The sequence below is a fragment of the Megascapheus bottae genome, chromosome 7 (genome assembly GCF_031878675.1).
Source record: "Megascapheus bottae isolate mThoBot1 chromosome 7, mThoBot2.hap1, whole genome shotgun sequence".
Taxonomy (NCBI): Eukaryota; Metazoa; Chordata; class Mammalia; order Rodentia; family Geomyidae; genus Megascapheus; species Megascapheus bottae.
The window spans coordinates 5,828,928-5,849,020 of NC_143515.1; the positions used below are offsets into that span (position 1 = coordinate 5,828,928).

At 44.2% G+C, this 20,093-nt stretch overlaps 1 protein-coding gene across 3 annotated transcripts in view; it reads right to left on the reverse strand.

Annotated features, from left to right (window-relative positions):
* Positions 1 to 8,129: 8,129 nt before the first annotated feature.
* Positions 8,130 to 20,093, reverse strand: part of Il36r (interleukin 36 receptor) — a 33,388-nt gene continuing 21,424 nt past the window's right edge. For 2 of the 3 annotated variants that reach the window (XM_090336301.1, XM_090336302.1), the window contains 3 exons: positions 19,756 to 19,899; positions 10,749 to 11,126; positions 8,130 to 8,453 (listed from right to left, as the gene is read on the reverse strand). In XM_090336301.1, coding sequence (XP_090192427.1) covers positions 8,413 to 8,453; positions 10,749 to 11,126; positions 19,756 to 19,899 — 563 coding nt within the window. In that variant the 3' untranslated portion in view covers positions 8,130 to 8,412. Of the gene's footprint in view, positions 8,454 to 9,258; positions 11,127 to 19,755; positions 19,900 to 20,093 lie in introns of all 3 variants that reach the window. The other variant, XR_016536212.1, reaches the window with a different exon arrangement.

Consider the following 20,093-nt stretch of genomic DNA (forward strand, 5'->3'; position numbering starts at 1 on the left):
CTCAACTGAGGTTAGTTAGAAATAAAATGGCAAACGCCAGGGCGCTCCCTAGAGGAACGATGGGCTGACTGCATGCTGTCTCTGGAGTCGGGGACAAGTGGGCTGCTCTTTCATTTGATGTGGACATTGGACTAGTCAATCTCAGCTAACTCAGGAGAGTTACCTGGTGGGGAGACTTCAGGGGGGTGGGGGGGGAGGTGGGGGCTAAAAGATGCAGTTGCAGAAGTCCACAGGCTGAGCCATTCTTTCCAGTTAGTGGAAACACGTGGAAACACCTGGTGGGCATTTTGAGAGCTTGAACCAGAGAAAAGAGAAAGAATGGGAAATGAATCAAATTTTTTTTTGCCAGTTGTGGGGCTTGAATCCGGGCCTGAGCACTGTCCTTGGACTTTTCTTAAGGCAAGTGCTTGACCACTTGAGTCACAGCACCACTTCCAGCTTTTTCTTTCTGTGTATGTGGTACTAAGGAATCGAACCCGGGTCTTTGTGCATGATAGGCAAGCACTCTACCACGAGGCCAAACTCCCAGCCCTCAAATTCTCTTTTTCTTTCTTTCTTTTTTTTTTCTTTTTTTGTGGGTCATGGGGCCTGGGTACTGTCCCTGAGCTCTTCAGCTCAAGGCTACCACCCTACCCTTGAGTCAAGCCCTACTTCCCATTTTCTAGAAGTTAATTGGAGATAAGAGTCTCAGGTCCTTTTATGCCCGGGCTGGCTTTGAACCTTGATCCTCAGATTTCAACCTCCTAGGATTATAGGCATGAGCCACCGTGCCTGGTATGAATCAAGACATGGCTGGAAATAAATGTCCTGCTCCGTTTCATAAGCCTGTTCCAGTGAATTATTGAGTTTTGGAGAATTCTTTCAATAGACAGAGACTGGGTGCTTACTTAGAGCTATCAGTTAGGACCACGCCTAGTGATATACAACTTTTCTTCCGTATTCAGGAGGTGGGAGGCCCATGGTCTGAAGCTGAACCAGTATATATGTGCGACCCTACCTGAAAAATGACCAAAGCAGACAGGACTGGGGAGTGCCTCTGGTGGTAACATTTCTCTCGAGCAAGCATAAGGCCAAACCTCAACACTTCCAAGCACCCTCCTTTAGAAATGTCACAAGAATGTGTATGCTCTATGCATTCCAAAAATGTGAAATAAAATTACAGCAAGTGGTATCAACGCAGGTCTGGCTGTATCTCAAAACCCCAAGTGTTCTTTATTTTATGGACTCTCAGTTTCCTGACCGGAAGTTCCTGCCATCCTCTTCTTTTCTGTGATGGCCCAGCTTCATTTTCCTCACCACGTTCCAATACAAAGGTCCCCAGACGTGATAGGCTCTGCTGAGACTGTGCAGGCACATACACTCTAATCTGCCTGGGAGGTTTGACAAACCAAGGCTCTGGAAATTCCTACCTGCACCCTGAAATAGCCAAATGCATTGTGGGGACATTCCAGATCCAAAGCATCCCTCCCCACTGGTGATTCATTGACTGGAATAAGCAAAGTATATGAAACAGCAACATCCTCACTGACATTTCCAACACAGGAACTCAGACTTGAGTCTGTAGCACCTCACCACAGTACCTGGGAATGCTGCATATTCTGGTCTCTTCAGGCTGCAGTGGTTCAAGTCAGAATTAGTAAAAATTTTCATGTCTAATATCTTAATCTGGAAATTCTATTTCCGATCACTTATCTAAGGAAAATGGTCTGATGAATTTATTTTGGAAAAAATCAGAAACACTCAGAATATTCATGAGATGATTCATTTTTTTCCTATCAATTTGATTAGGCCATAGGATGCCCAGTCTAAACACTATTCCTGAGCATCTCTTGAGGGGATTAGCATGTGAAACACCCATACACAAAAAAATCAAACAAAATAGTACTATAAACTCCTTATCCATGGCCAATCTTGTTTCAACACTACCAGATCCTGAACTCCCTGTCTTTCCATGCCATCCCTCCTTCCCATTTTATCCCTCACCAGATGAAACACTGGATTCCTTTTATATTAATCTGAGACATCACAGTATTTTTATCCTTCAATAGTCCAAGAATTCTAGTACCCATGAAACACAGGGATAGTTTTTGGAAAAATAATAATGCTGTCAATATTACCAAAAGATTAATAGTAACATTACATGATCATGAAATGCGCACAAATATTTATCCCCAGAGCATTTCACACAATTGGATTATTCTAGAGTTGTTGACCCTACTGTATATTTGGAAATTGTTACATCTATGAATCTCCTACAGATTTAACCTTTTATTTTCAAGATGAAAGCAAGGCCCAGTGCTTATGGGTCATGCCTGTAATCCTAGAAACTCAGGAGGCTGAGGTCTGAGACTTGGTACCTTGAAGTCAGCCTGGGAAATCTCCAATTAACCAGCAAAAATTTGGAAAAGGAGCTATGGCTCAAGAAGTAGAGACACAGCCTTCGGGGGAAAAGCCAGGCAAGAACAAAAGGCCTTGACTTCAAGTTCAGTGCTAGCAATAAAAATTAACTAGTTAGGGCTAGGAGCATGATCCAATGGTAGCATGCTTACCTAACATGCAGGAAGCCCTGGGTTTGATTCCCTGGATTCACATACACAGAGAAAGCCAGAAGTGGCACTGTGGCTCAAGTGATGGAGCGCTAGCCTTGAGCAAAAGTGTCCTAGGACAATGCCCAGGCCCTGAGTTCAAGCCCCAGGGCTGGCATAAATTCTAAAAATAAAATAAAATGAAATAACTAATTAATTAAAATAGAACCAGGCACTGGTGGCTGTAACCCTAGCTACTCAGGAGGCTGAGATTTGAGGACCATAGTTAAAAGCCAGCCCAGGCCCCAGAAGGTCTGTGGAGACTCTTATCTTCAATTAACTGCCAGAAAACCAAAAGTAGTGCTGAGGTTCAAAGTGGTAGAGCACTTGCCTTGAGCAAAAGAGCTTAGGCAGACAACATCCAGGCCCAGAATTAAAGCCCTATCACTAACAACAAAAGAATGAGATCAACAACAACAAAAAAATGCTGGATAATTATGAATACTAACGAGATAAAGATGAGCTAGGCAAAGACTCTGGTAGACTGTAAGTAAGCAATGTACAGTCACTTGTAAGATATTTACATTTTCATTCACTTGACATTTGTATAAATTAGCCCTTTTGGTGACTTGCCCTGTTCATATTCTTTGTCCTTTTTTTCTAAGAATCAGTAAGGATATTGACCTTTATCTCTCCTGTGTATTCCCCACATTCTTTTTCTCAATCTGTTTTGTGCTTTTATTTTACTTATGGTTGCTTAGCAAGATGTGTTCATCTTTTCCCTTCCCTTTGTTCTGATCCAACATCACACATCTGTACTTTTCAGAGTTCTGTGGTTTCATGTTTTTATTTGGCTCAAATAAATTTTGAAAATTATTCATCAAATGAGTCTATTCTTTATAGAACTGAAATTAGCTATGCAAGGGAATTGTGCACTTTTATTATTTTAAGTAGTTGTACAAAGGAGTAACCATTCAATAAGTCAGTTTATGAATACAATGCAACCTGATCAATGCCTCCCTTACCCTATTCTTTTCATACCTCCCAACCCTACCCTTTCCTTAAGTGTTCTAAATTTTGTAGGACATGCATTAAATGTTATGACTATATTCTCCCCACTTCTTCCTCTTTTCATTTGAATTGTAGTAAAATATTAGCATGATAAGAACAATAATCATGAAGACCATATGCACGCAGAGTGTTCCTAAACTAACAATCAGAAATGTTTCAAACACTTAACTTTTTTTTTTTTTTTTGCCAGTTCTAGAGCTTGAACTCAGGACCTGGGCACTGTCCTTGGATTTTCTCAAGGCTAGATCTCTACCACCTGAGCCATAGCACCACTTCCAGCTTTTCTCCATGTATGTGGTTCTGAGGAATCAAACCCAGGTCTTCGTGCGTGCTAGGCAAGCACTCTACCACTAGGCCAAACTCCCAGCCCTCAAAAATCTTAACTTTGAGCACTGACATCATGCAGAAAATGGACATACTCCGCCCCAGCTCTATTCCGGTACCTGGACAGTTGCAGCCTTCGGCCAGCAGGTGGCGATAAATGAGTAGCGTGTGGCACAGCATTTCCCCTGGTCGCCATGAGAGGGCGCCGTGAAGCTGTGGGCAGGTGCCCAGTTCCCATGCCGAGTAAGTGGAAAATGTTTTCTCCTGTTCCAAGTCCTTCGCCCACGGGACTACTTTCTTTTCTTATTGATGTCATCCTTTGCACAGCAGGAAATTATATTCATTTAAAACTTCACTAGTGGGAGGACCTCTACGATGCTGTGGTCATTTAAAATAACAAAGATGACTAACCCAGAGGACAGAAACTAAAAGAGCCTGTTCTGGAAATGGCCATGTTGGTGAAGAAACAGAATAGCCTGGCTGCCTGGGGAGCCCAGCGCTGAAAATTACAAGTTACGGCCAAGATCACCACGTGTGTGTGTGTGTGTGTGTGTGTGTGTGTGTGTGTGTGTGTGTGTCCAGATCAGACTAAAACAAGACAGATGAGAGCAAGCACAGAATGAGAAAGGTTTCCTTCTTTGTGAAATGCAAGTTAGAAAATAAATGCATCTCCTCCTATGTACTTATTATGTCTTAAAAAAGCAGGAAAGACAAGGGTGGTTAAAGCTAGCACATTAGCTAAACTCTGGGGTCTGACTTCTGTCCCCCAAATAGGTCTTTGCTTATTCCTTGGTCTGGAACAGGGAGGATGAGAAAAACGTGGCCTCTGAGCTGACCACACTGTGATGTACTTGAAAAACCATCCAGCCACCCTCCCTCCCCCTTACATCTTCTCATTTTCAGAAAGGTGCTAATAGTTGGGCAGAAAGGAGTTAAACCTAATGCCCACAGTAAAGAAGGGGGAGGAATAGGAGAAATGAGTGGCCCGGGGGTGTTTTGAGACCATAAACCCTTTCAGGATGCAAAATGTTAGTCTCCTGGGTTTCCTAGGCTGAAAGTAAGGGGCAGCAGGAATCAGTCCAACAGAGCCCATATCGGGCACCTCAGAAACAACTCATGGCCAAATGAGAAAAGACAGTGGTATCGTGTTTTTTATCTGCCCACTGTTCTACAGCAGTAACCACAGGCTAGTCAAATTCAGAGGAAATATATTTGAATGTGAGCAAGTGATCACTGGGTAGAAGCAGTTCTCACTAGGGTTTAGTGGCTCACACCTGTAAATCTTGATACTCAGGAGGCTGAGATCCAGATGACTCCATGTGAGGACGGCCTGGGTAAAATGTTAGGAAAGGGGGAAGAGAGATAGATGAAAGAGTGACAGTGGTCAACATGCATAATCTGATGTGTGTTGAATTTTAACTCCTTTGTACACTGTTTAAAGATGATAAAAATATATCCTTTTTAAAAATTTTTATCAAGCTTTAATCTCCAAAATAATCAGCAAAAATACAGGCTGGAGGTGTGGCTCAAATAGGAGAGCACCATCTGGTTAAGCAAGCTGAGCAAGTATGAAACCTGAGTTCAAACCCTGGTAACCAAAGAGGTAGGTTTCATTTGCTAGACTGATTTAAAAACAAAGCAATATACAAAAAAAATAAAACTGCACTGGGTGCTAAGCAAACAAAACTGGTTTCCGTTTCTCAGATAAGAATGGAATCTTATTTCTGTAATTTCTGATAAATTCAACACTTACAGTTTATTTTTCATTGTCAAAAAATAGGGAAAAGAGCAGGGGACACCCAGGCCTAGGTTTTCCTGGTGGAATCTGCCCACTGGGACCATGAGATGCAGGGACTCCCCCGAAAACACCTGGGTGTCTGGAACCTCAGCCCAGCCTCAATCCAGCTACAGGAAATAGTCTGCAGCCAAGAAAAAATGAGTTGCTTATGAAGTAAAATAAGGCATATTCCAACCAACTACTGCATCCAGCAGGTCTCAGCTAAGTGCAGGAGTGTTTTTCTATCCCTCACACCAAGACTTGCTGAAGTGGGAGGAAGTGGCACTGGTACAGAAAATTAGAAGAGCAGGGATGCCTCCATCTTGTGTCTCCACCCTCTGACTGTCCATTTCTCCCACATCAACCTTTCAAGAGCTTCCAGAATGGCCCCTGAGAAATCAGGAAAGGCAAAATGAAAGAACAGGAGCCATGGCTCTTGGGGGCTTCCAGGTGGGCCAGCTCTGGCCTGGCATAAACAGGAAACCAGGGTTAGCTGTAGAAGGCTAATGGCTACATTACCCAGAAACACTCAGGACATGGAGTTGGGTGGGGGGAGCACCAGTACTCAGAGCTACCAGAATGACCCCTCTAAGCTGGGAGGCCCCCAACAACTCGGACCTCATCTTCTGTAGCTCTCCATGCCGGCCTATCCTGCCAGTCTTTTTAAACTGTGGGCATGTGTCATCTGTAGTGCACTTTCCTTGTTCTAAGGAAATCAGGAAGAAAATTTTCCACTTTCTCCATTTTTTTTTCCAAACACACCCTGAATCCATCTAGCATGTACTGAAGGAAAGTTGGTAAATATGAAGCAGGATCAGGAGCTGAAACAAAGGTCAGAGATGACTGGGCAGGAAGGCATCTGTGTCGCTGCAGGGTGCTTCCAGAGGAAAGACCAGGCCCCACCCCCAGTTCCCTGCTCCACAACTGCATCAGGGAGTCTGCCAATCCCCCCAGCCCCCACCCCCCACCACACCCTTACAGTTTCCCATTGAAATGCAGTTGATGTTGGACAACTCAAATCCACCAAGCAAAAATCATAAGGGGAGGCCATTGTACAAATACTACTTCAAGCTCATCTCTGCCATCACCAAGAGACCAAGAGAGCTGTTGACCTGACCACCCTGTGACAACTTGACTCCTCCAGGGCCTTAACTACTGCATGGCTTATTTGGAAGTTTATTTGGAACCATAGCTGTGAGGGTCACTAGGATAATTGAGAGGTGGCGAGGCTGGCTCAAGGCTGGGGGACAATAACTGGGTGCTATCCACCCCAGTCTTGTTCTTGAGAGGCTCAAGCTAGGAGTGTGATTGTCAATGGCATCAGGTGCTCCCTCCAAGTTCTCCTCTGTCCGGGAATACTGCTTGGGAGAGCAGGACAGAAGTTGAGTCCTGGGACCCAGCCATGTCGGCATTAGGACTGCTCTTCAACAATCCTTACGCCCCTACAACCAAGAACAAACAGGAAAGCTGAGTGGTGTGGTTCATACCTGTAACCATATCATAGCTACACAAGAGGCTGTAGTTAGGAGGATCGTAGTTCAAGGCCAGCCCGGGACAAAATGGTCACAAGATTTTGTGTTGATCAATAAATAGCTGGACGGTATGACATGCAGCTGACGTTCCAGTGAAATGAGAAGTGCAATAGGATTGCAGCCCAAACTGGTCTGGGAAAGAAGTAAGAATCCTGCAAAATTCTGGAATTACATCTTAGAAGAGAAACAAAAGACAGACAGAGCTGGAGACCTTATCCCAGACCTGCTTGACTCTATGAGAAAGAGCTTGGGGGGGGGGGTCAGGAATCTATGAACCTTCTGAAATGGTAGGCACTATTTTTGACATATACATAGGCTTTGTGAGAGATAGCCATGGCTTTTATCAAATTTTCAAAATGAAGACATTGTTAGGAATACAGAAATTAACGGTATAGAGTAAAGCTTATCCATCATTAAAATACAAGTCAGATATATACCTGTATATATATATGCATGTGTGAGAAACTATGATGAAGCCCATATGAACAATTAACATACATGTTAACTAACGTCCATGAATATTAAGCTGAGATGTGGACTGCCTAGAGTGTAGCTACTTGGGCGTTGATGAATGGAGGATGAATATGGACAGAATATGTATGTATGTATGTATGTATGTGTGTGAAAATGGAGCAATGATGCCTGCTTGGACCATTTTAGGAAGGGGGAGAGGAGAGGATGACGGAGGGGTAAACTGACTAACAGTCCATGTATACACTGGACATGTTGAAATAAACCTCCTTTTCCAACTATTTGACACTGATAAAGTAAATTCAAATAAAATTGAAAAAGAGGTCTATATCCCTACAAATCCGAAATGAGATCAGTGCCCTCGTGATAAGCATATGCTCAGTCTTCAGAACATCACCTTGAGGTTTAAACACGGGAGCTCCCCCAAAATGGGAGACTTCACACAGACACAAATTTTATTTTCATAAAAATAAAATTAAATTGTGCTGACATAATCCAGTATCATGTTTACCTTCACAATACATCTTTGATACTTTTTAAGTAAAATAAAATGAAGGCACGTATTCAAGGGAAGCTTTCTGAGTAACAAATAAAATTCCCATTAAAGAATTCAGCAGGGCTGGCCTTCTCTAAAGAAGAAATTTCCAGGAAATCCTTCCCTCTGATGGGCTGCCTTCCGTGTTTGCTGACAACCTTGACTTGTGTCAGGTAACTACCAGAATAACTGGAATGAATGAGGAGTCACTGGAGAATCTGTTTTCGAGGATCACAAGCCTGAGAAAACTGCATTAGAGAAGACACCCTAGATTCCTCCCTTCCCTGAAGGAAACAGCTTCACCTCCCTGGTCTTTTGGAGGAGGTAAATACCTGAAAAGGGAAAGAGGAGCCCCAAACCAGAATGGGGAGAGAATCCTCAGATAGGGAGTAAACCACCAGCAGGTGACCACACACCATGGAAATCTTGGTTGTACTGCCCAGAGCCCAAACAGGCAGAATTGGGGCCCTGGAGCTCAAGAGTGACGAATCCCACAAGCCAGGCACTGGTCAAGGAAGGACAGATTGTCAGGACCACAGCATCACCGCCAATCTCCAGGGATGAACCAGGAAAAGAAAAGACCCATAGAGGGTGAAGGAAAGGAATGTATCCGTCCATCACTGCTGATTTATCTTCTCTGTTAGGCAGCAGACCATTGTACTGCAATTGGCAAACCCTCCCATGTGAATGCAGTTTATCTCCACCTTGGGGGATCAACTGAGAAACACAGACTTGGCCAACCCAATTGGGAAAGTCCCTTGCTGACTTAGGCCACCAGCTCTCCTCTTGATACCCCCTTCATGGAGGAAAACCAAACAAGAAAGAAAGGAAGAGCAGAGACAGGGACAGGTTAGGGAAGAAAATGAGAAAAGGGACACACCTGGTGAAAACGCAGCTGAAATAAGCCAGACACTCAAAGACAAAATTGCCATCTGATTCCACGTTGAAGCGGTACCCTGAAAGTTTGATGACAGAGACAGGAAGTGCCAGGGTCCAGGAAGGACATAAAGAGAAGCTACTCACTGTGTGCAGAGTCTCAGACGGGGATAATGGACCGATTCTGGAGATGGATGGTACCAGCGGGATAGCATTACATACCAACAGCAATGTACAAAGGAAGCCTCAGCCTGGAAGATGACGCAGACTCTAAGGCATGCTCAGTCAAGTTGATGGTCAGCAATCTGACAGGCTGAATGTCTTGGGCAGGGACAGCCCTTGTTTTTGAGCAAGGGGGTTCATATGGCTGGGGTAGGGTACGGTGGAGATCTCAAGAGGGATTCTGGTTTGTGTGGGGTGTGGAGTTTGTAAGGTGTGTGAGAGTACAGGGTGGGGCTAAGGTGCTTGGTTATCTGCCTGAGTCACCTGATAAGATAAGGAAGGCCTGAGTCAGCTAATTTCTTGGCAGAGTTGGACTGCAGCAAATTTCCTCAAGTTGACTTCTGGCAAAATAGTGATGGGGTTGATGCTCGTTTTAATATTTAAAAATACTGCGAAGGGTTACATCATCATCTGACTTGTGGTGTGGGCATTGTCACTAATCAAAATGCTAAGGAAATGCAGTCCACCAGAACTCTGTCGTTCTACTTACTTGGGAGACGGAAATCAGTAGGATTATTCTTTGAGGCCAGACGGGGCCAAAAGATTGAAACTCCTATCTCCACAGAAAAAGCTGGGTGTGATGGTATGCACCCCCATCCCAGCCAGCCACAAGGGGAGGCGTAACTGCAGGCCTGAAATCCAGGGAAGCCCAGGCAAAAGACAAAACCCTATCTCAAGAGTAACAAGAGAACAGAGGGCTGGCGGTATGGCTCAAGCAGGTGAGTAACAGCCCAGGAGATGCAAAATCCCTGAGCTCAAACTGTAGTCCATTAAAAATAAATAATAACAATAATAATAAAAGCTTACATTGCTTTCTTGGACTACAATCGTACCACCTCCATGAATGAGGTAACTGATTTCCAAGAGCTCCCCAGAATTCTGGCGGACACAGTTGTCTAAAAGGTAAAGGAGGAAAAATGCTATACAGTCCTCTAAAGCATGGGACTCATGTCTGGGTGGTGTAAAGGTAGCTTCTGCAGGCCCCAGGCCAAAACTATGTCTAGCTTCTCATCTGGATGGGAGGAGCGAAGGAGATACAGAGGCAGCCAATGTTCCCTGAGACCAGACCCTGTCACTCACTGGACAGGCACAGACGAGGTATCCAGCCCTCCCCAGCCCCCCTCACACTTTCACAATTTCTTCTGAGACACAAAGGGCAACCTTTCTGGTATGTGGACTGCCACCTCTGCAGCCTTTTATAACCTAGCCCCACAGAGTCCTGAGGATTCACTCGGTTATTTAACAGGGGCCCCATCATGGGAGAGACACTGTCTTTTCCCCAGAAAGTAATTCTGGTCCAGCGAAACAAACCACAAGGACAAATACACACCTTCTCACAAGCACAGAACAAGCCAGAGAGAGGCAGGCACCCTTCCCATCTGTCTGTCACTGAGTGACCAGGACAAGGTCCCCACCTCTGTGGCTGCAGGCCATGAGCTTTGACTGTTGGGCTGGAGAAGATGGTGGGTATCTTCGGGGCGGCATATGATACCTCACTTCTTTCCAAAATTTGGTTTTGGCACACTGGGACTTCTCGGAGAATTCCCCATGCCACTGGATGGCCCCATGTTTCCGGCGGATGTACTGAATAGACTCGGGCATGGCACTGTAGTCCTTGATTGTCCCCAGTTCGATCAGAATGACCTTCAAGCCGTCCTGGATGAGGGCATTGTAGACAGCGATTTGTTCTTCTGACAGGTTCTTTAACAGGCCCAAACTCAGCGATTCTGAAGCTAAAATGACCATCAGACGCCGGCACAGCTTGATATTCTCATCGATGACATTGGCCACAGCTGGGGAGAGGAAGAAGCAACAAGGAGCCCATGATTCAAGCAGCAAAGGCATCACGCTACCCAGGATGTCACATTGAACCCTGAGTAAATGGAGCTCAAAATAAATATGACTGAGGCAAGAAAAGAGGGGCAGAAATGACTGACATTTGTCACTACTCTGTGAAGGTGCCTTGGCTTTACTGAAGACCTGTGATCACGGAACACTTTTTGTTGGTTGGTTTTGGTAATCTATCACTGGGCTGCTTTCTGACAAGTGTGTCTCATGACAGTCTGGTATGTATTAAATGATGAACATATATTTTTTGAAAAAAATGGAGCTTAAAAGAATGGGGAGGGGGAGAAGAAGTGTTATGTTAACCTTATGTTGATATTCTCCTCTTGTTTCACAGTCAGCTCTACAAGCACTCATTGGCCTGCAGTCACATTTCATAATGCATACATATTTACCACCATCACCTCTCTAAGGACAGGTTCTTTGTGTAGCTGGCTTGTGTATTGCTAGTGTGGAAACTTACATACAGAGATACTTGATAAATGTATGTTGAATGACTGAATAAATACTATTTCCTGGTGAGTAGAACATATGTTTAGTGTTGTCATGTGTGTCTGTGCACGTGTGCGTGTGTATGTGTGTATGCTGGTCCTGGAGCTTGAACTCAGGGCCTGGGCACTGTCCCTGAGCTTCTTTTTGCTCAAGCTTAGTGCTTTACCACTGAGCCACAACTCTATTTTCAGCTCTGTGTGTGTGTGTGTGTGTGCTTAATTGGAGATACGTATCTCATGAACTTTCCAGCTTAGGCTGTCTTTAGTCTTTGTTAGATCTCAGCCTCCTGAGTAGCTAGGATTACAGGCATGGACTCCTGGAGTGTTCTGTCATTATATTGTCCAGTTTTCAAAGACAAAGAGTCAAGTGGATGAAATGGAACTCAGCTTTCCATTGAGTCTGATGTGTGGTGAATGCCATGCTGGTTTCTTTCCAGTTTAGTCCTTTGAGCTAAGTTAAGGAGCCTTCCCTATTACTTCTTTACACATGACCCCAGGGTTAAGAGATCTGAGTGAATCTCCTGGAGACATACACACACACACACACACACACACACACACACACACGTGCGCGCGCGCACACACGCACACACACCTATTGGATAGAAGTGTATGAAAATTTTGTATTTGTTAGGTAGAAACAAAGCTGGTGGAGTTAAAGTTTCTAAAATCACCTTTACACATGATTTTATTTGCATATTTCACCCAATACAAACTAGCATTTATTCTCAATGGCAGCTCACTTGCTTCTTTTCAGTCATTACTGTCTATGCAGATCAATCACATCCCTCGTCCAAAGTGAAGCCCAGAGCATCGCAGCTCACAATCCCCAACACAGAGCTATAGCCATGGGCTGAAGGAGAGAAGAGGGAGGGCAGAGTCTACCACTGGGCATGGAGGCTGGTGACTCTGATCACAGACTAACTTCAGGAAGTGGAAGCAAGCTGGCACTGTGATGTGAAGGTAGAAAGAGGCACCCCCCCCCCATCTTCTCATTTCTTGAGATAGGAGATCATAGTGTAGAGCTCAGGCTGAATTTGAACCTGCGGCCCTTCTCCTTCTGCCTCCCTGCTGCTGCGATTATAGATGTGAACCACCACCCTTGGCCTTGTACTTTACTCATTCGCTGTCTTCTACCTCACTCAAAACACACCTTGTCCCGGGAATTCATCCCTGCCAAATATAAATAGCTTGTATCCACACTGCGTCTCCAGCACCTCTGGCAGGAACTTCAACACCAGTGTGTCCATGTCATGGCTCTGGCTTTCTCTCTGAGGCTTGGGATACAAGACATAGGCATCATACAGCTTCCTGTCTGGAAAGGAAATGAGACAAGTTGGTGGAAGGATTCTATAACGTTTCTTCAGATGAACGGGTCAACACTTCACTTGCTACCACGACGCCATTTACATTTGGGTTAAATTCCTTCTGAGTACCCCTCTGACTGCCTTGGCACAGCCATGCCACCACATCTCATTTCTGCAGCTGACCTGTGTCTTACATGGCGAGAGAAGCCGAGGCGGGACAGGTAGAATCATTCCTGCAGTTCCCAATTCCATGACTAGTCTTCTAGGCCTCGGTTCCAGCTGCCTGGAACTCAGCGGCTCCTGGGGCAAGAAGCACGACCCCAAATGCACCACAAAAGATGAGCTGAATTCCTCCAAGTTCAGACCCAGCAGCAAATTCATCATGGAGACCACAAGCCACTGAATATACTCTGTGGTCCTAAGCACCCAGCCTGACATCACAGTGCAGCGATGAACAAGCCACACACACCATTTACCTGTTCACGTACATAGGAGTAAAGCAACCTAAGGCACCACAAGATGACAACAGCTAAATGAACACAAGAGACAAAAAGAAAGGACACTTCCCTCTCGTCTGGTGGTCTCTAAACCAATTCACAAAGAAGACGCACATCTTTTAGATCTGTAAACCTGGGAAGAGTTGAGAAAAAAGTGAGAGTGTGAGTGGAGAGTAAAGAGTATGAGAGGGAACAGCTGAACACAGGTGTGGAAGAAGGAACACCATTGCTGTGTCTGGGGTGCAGAGAATGGGCCGGTAGCTTCAACAGGACTGGGGGAAGGGGAGGAGGGACTGATGCTCAGAGATCCTACAATACAGGATTTCCAGCTTCAGGCAGCTTGGAAATTCAAAGCCAGCCCAATGAGTGCCAAGAAGACATCTGACCTTTTCCTTTTCCCTTTTCATGGGAGGTTATTTGAAAATAAAATAAATAAGACTTGGAGAAAGGAGTTGTTCTGACAGTAGCAAGTGCAGGCAGAACTCTTGCATTCGTCTAATTTTAGTTGTGCAAACATGTAAATCCATGCACAATTCCATGCACACATGCACAGGCCATAGTGCACATGCTTACACAATCTTTCTCTGTCTCCTCGCATCCTGTCATGAAAGGAAGCAGAGCAATGAAAGTGTGGTCAGGACCTGGCCTTCCCGCTCTATCTTCAACATAACCCTGCAAAGAGAAGGTCTCAGGCAGTTCTTGGCAAATATCTGAATGAGGCCTCATCTGACAGACATTCACAGAGGTCACGTCCACAGTGGGCCAGGTGGGTTCTACATCATTCTGCTTTTGGATGAGTGGGATCATCCATTCAAATAAATGAATGTGTTTCTATAGACCATGCAGTGTCTCACATTTGAGGAGGAGGGAAAGAGAAAGAGGGAAATTAGAAAGTTCTCACATAATTTCTTAGAGATAATTAGCTTTGCCCATATAAAATTTTGGTACTATTTATCCTTTTGTCTCTGAGGGAGTTTCTGTGGGTTTGTGCTCTATCCAACCTAGCATCTGTCCATCTCCAAATGAGATATCCTTTAGTCTTTAAACTATGGCCAACATCAGGTTTCATACTCTTTTATCCTGGCTGTAGCCCGTGCATCTCTTCACTCTATTTCTTGTCTTCCACTGACTCAGATTAAGAACAAACCACTTACTTTTGCTGAAATGTTTTCTCTTTTGAATGCTTATGTTCCATATTCTCTTTTTCTAAACCAGACAGGCAAGTTTCTACAATACAGATTCTCCTCATGCCGATAATCCTAGCTACTCAGTGGCTGAAATCTGAGGACCTCAGTTAGAAGCTAGCCCAGTTCACAGCCAGCTGGGCAGGAAAGTCTATGAAAGTGGAACTGTGGCTCAAGCGGTAGAGCAGAAACCTTTAGTACAAAAGCTCAGGGACAGCACCCAGGCCCAGAACTGGAAAAATAAAAAACAAAAGAGGTGAATGGCAAGAGTTTCCGCATCTTTCAAAAGCTCTAAATAGAAAAACGTCTCACTATTTGGGGTCATTTTTTTCTTTGACTAAGATCTTCCATTTTGTTTTGTTTCTCGCTATACTGGGGACTGAACCCAACTAGGCATGTGCTCGAGCACTAAGCTACCATTACCAGCCTTCTGCCTAAGCTTTTGCATGAAAATGTGACTTTGTCTTCTTCCCAAAATGCAATAGGTCGTCATCATTTTCAACCAACACAGTAAAAGATTATGCTGTAGTCATTTGGCTATTTTGCCTTTGCTCCTTAATTTTATATATTTTATTTTAGTTTGTTTATTGTGCTGGTATTGGGCCTCATGCTCTCACTTGGCTTTTTTGTTCATGTCTGGCCCTCTACCACGTGAACCATGCTCCCATCTGTTTTGCTAGTCAGAGATAACATCTCGGGGCCTTTTCTTCCTTGACTGGCTTTGGACCACACTCCTCCAGTTCTTAGCCTTCTAGGAATCTATGAGTACAGGTGTGAGCTATTGGCCCCCAGCAGCCCTCTGGCTTTGGAGGGTTATGCACTGCATTTGCACCAGGCCTCCTGGCTCTGTCTCCCACAATCACAACTGTGAAATACACAGGTGCATTTTCAGTTTTGAATAAGGCAGGTGAGCCCAACCAGGACCCATAATTTCTCCAAAGCACAAAGCTTTACTATAAACCTGGGCTCACTGTCACCATGATGAAGCCAAAACAAAACGTGGAAGCAGGAAACGTCAACAAAGCTCACTCCTGTTTATACTGTGTAACACTGCCTGACTATACTTTCCACTTATGGTCTTCTGGGCCACAATTCTGGTCCTACGTGTCTTCCAGACTTTTCCATGTCCCCCCACAAAGAGGCTAGTAACTGAATCTCTAGATTCATATGGTGGAACTGACACTAGAAATCAGGCTCAAGGTAACTCAAGAAAATATGACTTTTTTGTTTGACTCCCTAGCTCATGAAAGCTTCACTGTGAAGAGTCAGGGACTTACATGAGAAAGCCCAAAGTAGGTCGTCTGGATTGACTGAGAGGAGATACTGCTGTGGAGAAAGGCTAAGTCGACAGTCAAAGGCAATTTCCAGTGGTCCAGCTGAAATCTGGGACCTGAATGGGGCCCCCTGTGCTTGCCCAATTGTCAGCCCAATGATTTTCTAAGTATAATGAATGATTGGTTTAATCCATGAGGTTCTGAGATAATCTGTTTCCCATCACACTAGAATGGTAACAAATGGTGATGGGTTAAACCCTTCCCAATAGTCTATCCCACTAAGAAATCCAGAAATGTAACCTTACTACACTGTTCCCAGGAAACTGGGCCATATTAGCTACTACTCACACAGCCCACTCTCTGAAAGGGTGAGGGGGCGTGTGACACTTCTTCCTCATGATCAAGCTTTTCCATTTTCAAGGAGAATCTGACTGTGACGTCAAAGCTCTGTATGTGCCCTTATTAGCATATGTAGATTAACATATTAGTATTGTGTCTTTTATGCAAAACAGACCAAATATATTTGTGTAAGTAAATATTATATAAATTAATATTTTGGCACATTGTCAGAAAGATGATTTGACTCTGTTTTCTCTCAATGTATGATTGCTAAATTTTGGACTTGATCAAGTCAGAGCTGCAAAAAAATCAAAAAGGTTCAATTTGACCTTTACCTACGTACTTTAAACTAAATTTCATGAGAGTTGGTATGCTTAGCCCAACATGCATAGAAGACACTACAAGAAAAGCCATAAAACATAAAACATACTATCATGTGTAGCCTTTTAAATGAGGACCTTAACATATCCTTTGGAAATAAGTCCCAGAAAAATTTAGAAGCTCTCATAAGCAATTGAATGGTTGTTGAAGACCAGTGCATTCTCCACTTATTTCCCTTTGTGCCGAGTTTCTTTTATCTTTAATCCCTCTGTTTACCATGCACAATTTCCACCAGCTTACTTCCAGCAAGATGTGTGCACAGATACTGCCACCCTGTTCAACATGCACACCTGATGGGTGAATTCAGAAAAATCCCTATGACGTGAAGAAAGTCAGAACCCCCTGACTTCCACCAGACTCATACTAAAACCACAAGTACTATTCACCTATTAAGGATGAGACACATCTTGACTAACCTCCCCTGAGCAAATGACTGATCTTCAGGACATGTTTCTGTCTTCCTCTTTTTCACTGGCCATTTAGTACACTGTGTTCCCAGAGAAATCAGAAAATTGTCTCAAAAGCTACAAACTTGAGCCTGGGAAAAACCTCAGAGCCTCATCACTGGATAAAGCCAATACTCAATAGGCTATTACAGAGGTAGAAACCTTAGTCACAAGCAAAACACACACTTCAAGGAATTTAAGGGGGGAAAATAATCCCAAAACAAGCAGGCCAGCTCTTCTGATGAGATTCTCAGCCCAACTTGTACTCACCCAGCACACTCTGTGCTGGGCAGGTCTCAGCAGGGGGCGGGGCTCCCTGAATCTTATCTACTGGGTGAATCATTGCTCTCCTTCCACTTTCTGCTAACCTCAGCTCATCAACAGCTTCCTTGGGGGAATCTACACAGCACTGCATTAATTACAACCCTGGGAGTCCCAATGAGTCAGTGGGACACATACTAAGGGACCAGAACAGCCTGAGCTTCCAGAAATATCATGTAAAGCAACAAAATCCCATTTGTCAGGAAAGAGAATGCAACTTAACCACTCATATCTGTGTCAGAAGAAATCAACAGTGGGGACTGAATCATTTTGTCAGTGGCAGCCAGGGGCAGCCAGGGATACTCACAGAGGCCTGGGAAGGGCAGCTTCTGCAGTGCCCATCACCAGAATCAGAATCACACCTCACCTGACCGTCTGCATGGGAATGAGTATGCCACGGTGGGTGGCACCTGAATTTTATCGGCCTCAAGGCTCTCCTGGTTTTCTACGTTGCTCAAGGCTCGCCAATTTGGGAGTGAGGGGATGGGAAGGAGGGTTGTGCTGGGGATGAATGCCATAGCTTTGAATATGTACACTCCAGTCTTCCAGTTGCCAATTTTAATTTCTGTGTGTGTGTGTGTGTGTGTGTGTGTGTGTGTGTGTGTGTGTGTGCACGCACGTATGTGCATGCCTGCTAGTTCTGGGGCTTAAACACAGGGCCTGAGTGCTCTCCCTTAGCTCTTTTTTTTTAATGTATTTTTTATTGTAGTTAATAAAAAGGGTTACATTATATTCGCCAGATAGAAGGTACATTACTTCACAAACATTGATACCCTTTTTCATGTTTTTGTCCCTTCCCTTAGCTTTTTCACTCAAGATCCTCTCTATCATTTGAGCCACAGCTCCATTTCCAGTTTTTATTTTTTTTTAATTCTTTCCTTTTTTTTCCTATGTCATGGAACTTGAACTCAAGGCCTGAGAGGTGTCTCTGAGCTTTTGTGCTTAAGGCTACTGTTATACCACATAGAGCCACTGCTCCACTTCCAGTTTTCCTGCTGGTTAATTAGAGGTAACAGTCTCACAGACTTTCTTGCCAGGCAACCTTTTGGCTTAGAACTCAGCTTCCTGGGAGGTAGGGTTATGAATACGAACCACAGATACCTAACATTCATTTTGATTTCTGACACTAAACTTGGGAAATGTTTCAAGACAGAGCATTTGTTTTTTTATCAGATGTGGAGTGCATGCAAGTAGGCACTGCAGTGAAAGATGCATTTCTGTGTACTAGCGCCTCTGAAAAGCGAACTTTGGCTGTGGTTTCCCTTCCTTCTGTGAGCAAGTCTCTACCTAACAGGGGAGACATTTTCTCCTCCCCATATTGATCAACTGTGTAAACCTCTTTGGACATTTCCTCAAAGTTTTCAGGTGACTAGAGGGTGATCAAACAGATCTATTGCTCATGTGAGTAAACCAAGTCCATTCTGAGGTCCACCTTCAATAAGTTGCACAGCAAATGAAACTCACCAGGACCAACCACACTTAGGCATTTCTGAGGCAAACAGGCAAGACATAGGCACCAGTAGGCCCCAGAGCTTGGTGCCAGGGCTTGTTTCACCCTCCAGCTTCCCAAGAGCCCCCTGTGTCTCAGCCTCCTCTTTCCTAGCTTCAGCTCAGTGACTCCTTCAACACCAGTAATGGAAAATTTGGTCATTATTCTTTCCTTCTTTCTTTCCTTTCTTCTTTCCTCCCCTCCTTCCCTCCCTTCTTCCCCTTCTCTCTCTTCCCTTCATCTCTCCTTCTTTCCTTCCTTTCTTCCTTCCTTCCTTCTCTCCTTCCCTACCTCCCATCCTTCCCTCCTCTTTCTTCCCTTTTTCATTCTCTTCTGATACTTCTTTCCCTCTCCCTTCATTCTCTCCCTTCCATTCTTCCCTCTTCTTTCTTATAGTTGGAAAATAGAAGGAAATTAGCTGTCTCCCTAATTTCACACAGAGAATGTATGGAGAACTCAAATGCAAGTTCAGGTGCTTCTTTCTTCATCTGTGAGATCTAGACTTAAGTCCCTCCAAGTGCAAGACCAGGCAGTCTGTCCCATTGCTGAAGACACCATGTTGAACAGCACTTTGTGTGAGCACCAAACGATGTAAGACGCCACTGCAGTGAACCCAGGAGGAGACTGTTCTGCTCTTTTCCCAGAACCACCAGGCTGTACCTGACAACAATGCAATCATGTACAACATCATTTCTCTGTACTATGGGAAGTTCCAGAAAGGTTCCTGCTGCCAATCTTGCCAAGAAATATGAAAGGTAAGCTTAGCAAACACAACAAAATGCATCTAAAAATACCTGTATAGATTAGCGGACACCAATTTTGAGACATGTTTCCTAAAATGTACTCACCTTCGATGGCCCCAGGAGAATAGAAGGCACTTCGATACCAAAGTACCAGGTCAATCTTAAAATGGTTGTAGATCAGTAGAACAGAAACAATCAAAATTGTCAAGATGATTAGCCCTCCGATCAAGTAGGCTTGAAAGTCTGGAGCTACAAACGATAAGGGGAAAAAAAATCTCAATAACACAAAATGTCTATTAGATCCCCTAGCTATGCAAAACACATTAGAACCAAGAGATGAAAATATATTAGGCCTCAATGGGAATACTGACTCACTATTTCTTGATAGTTAAATAATAGACAAAAGTGTATGGTAATCTGGACTGGACCATGAATCAAACGGG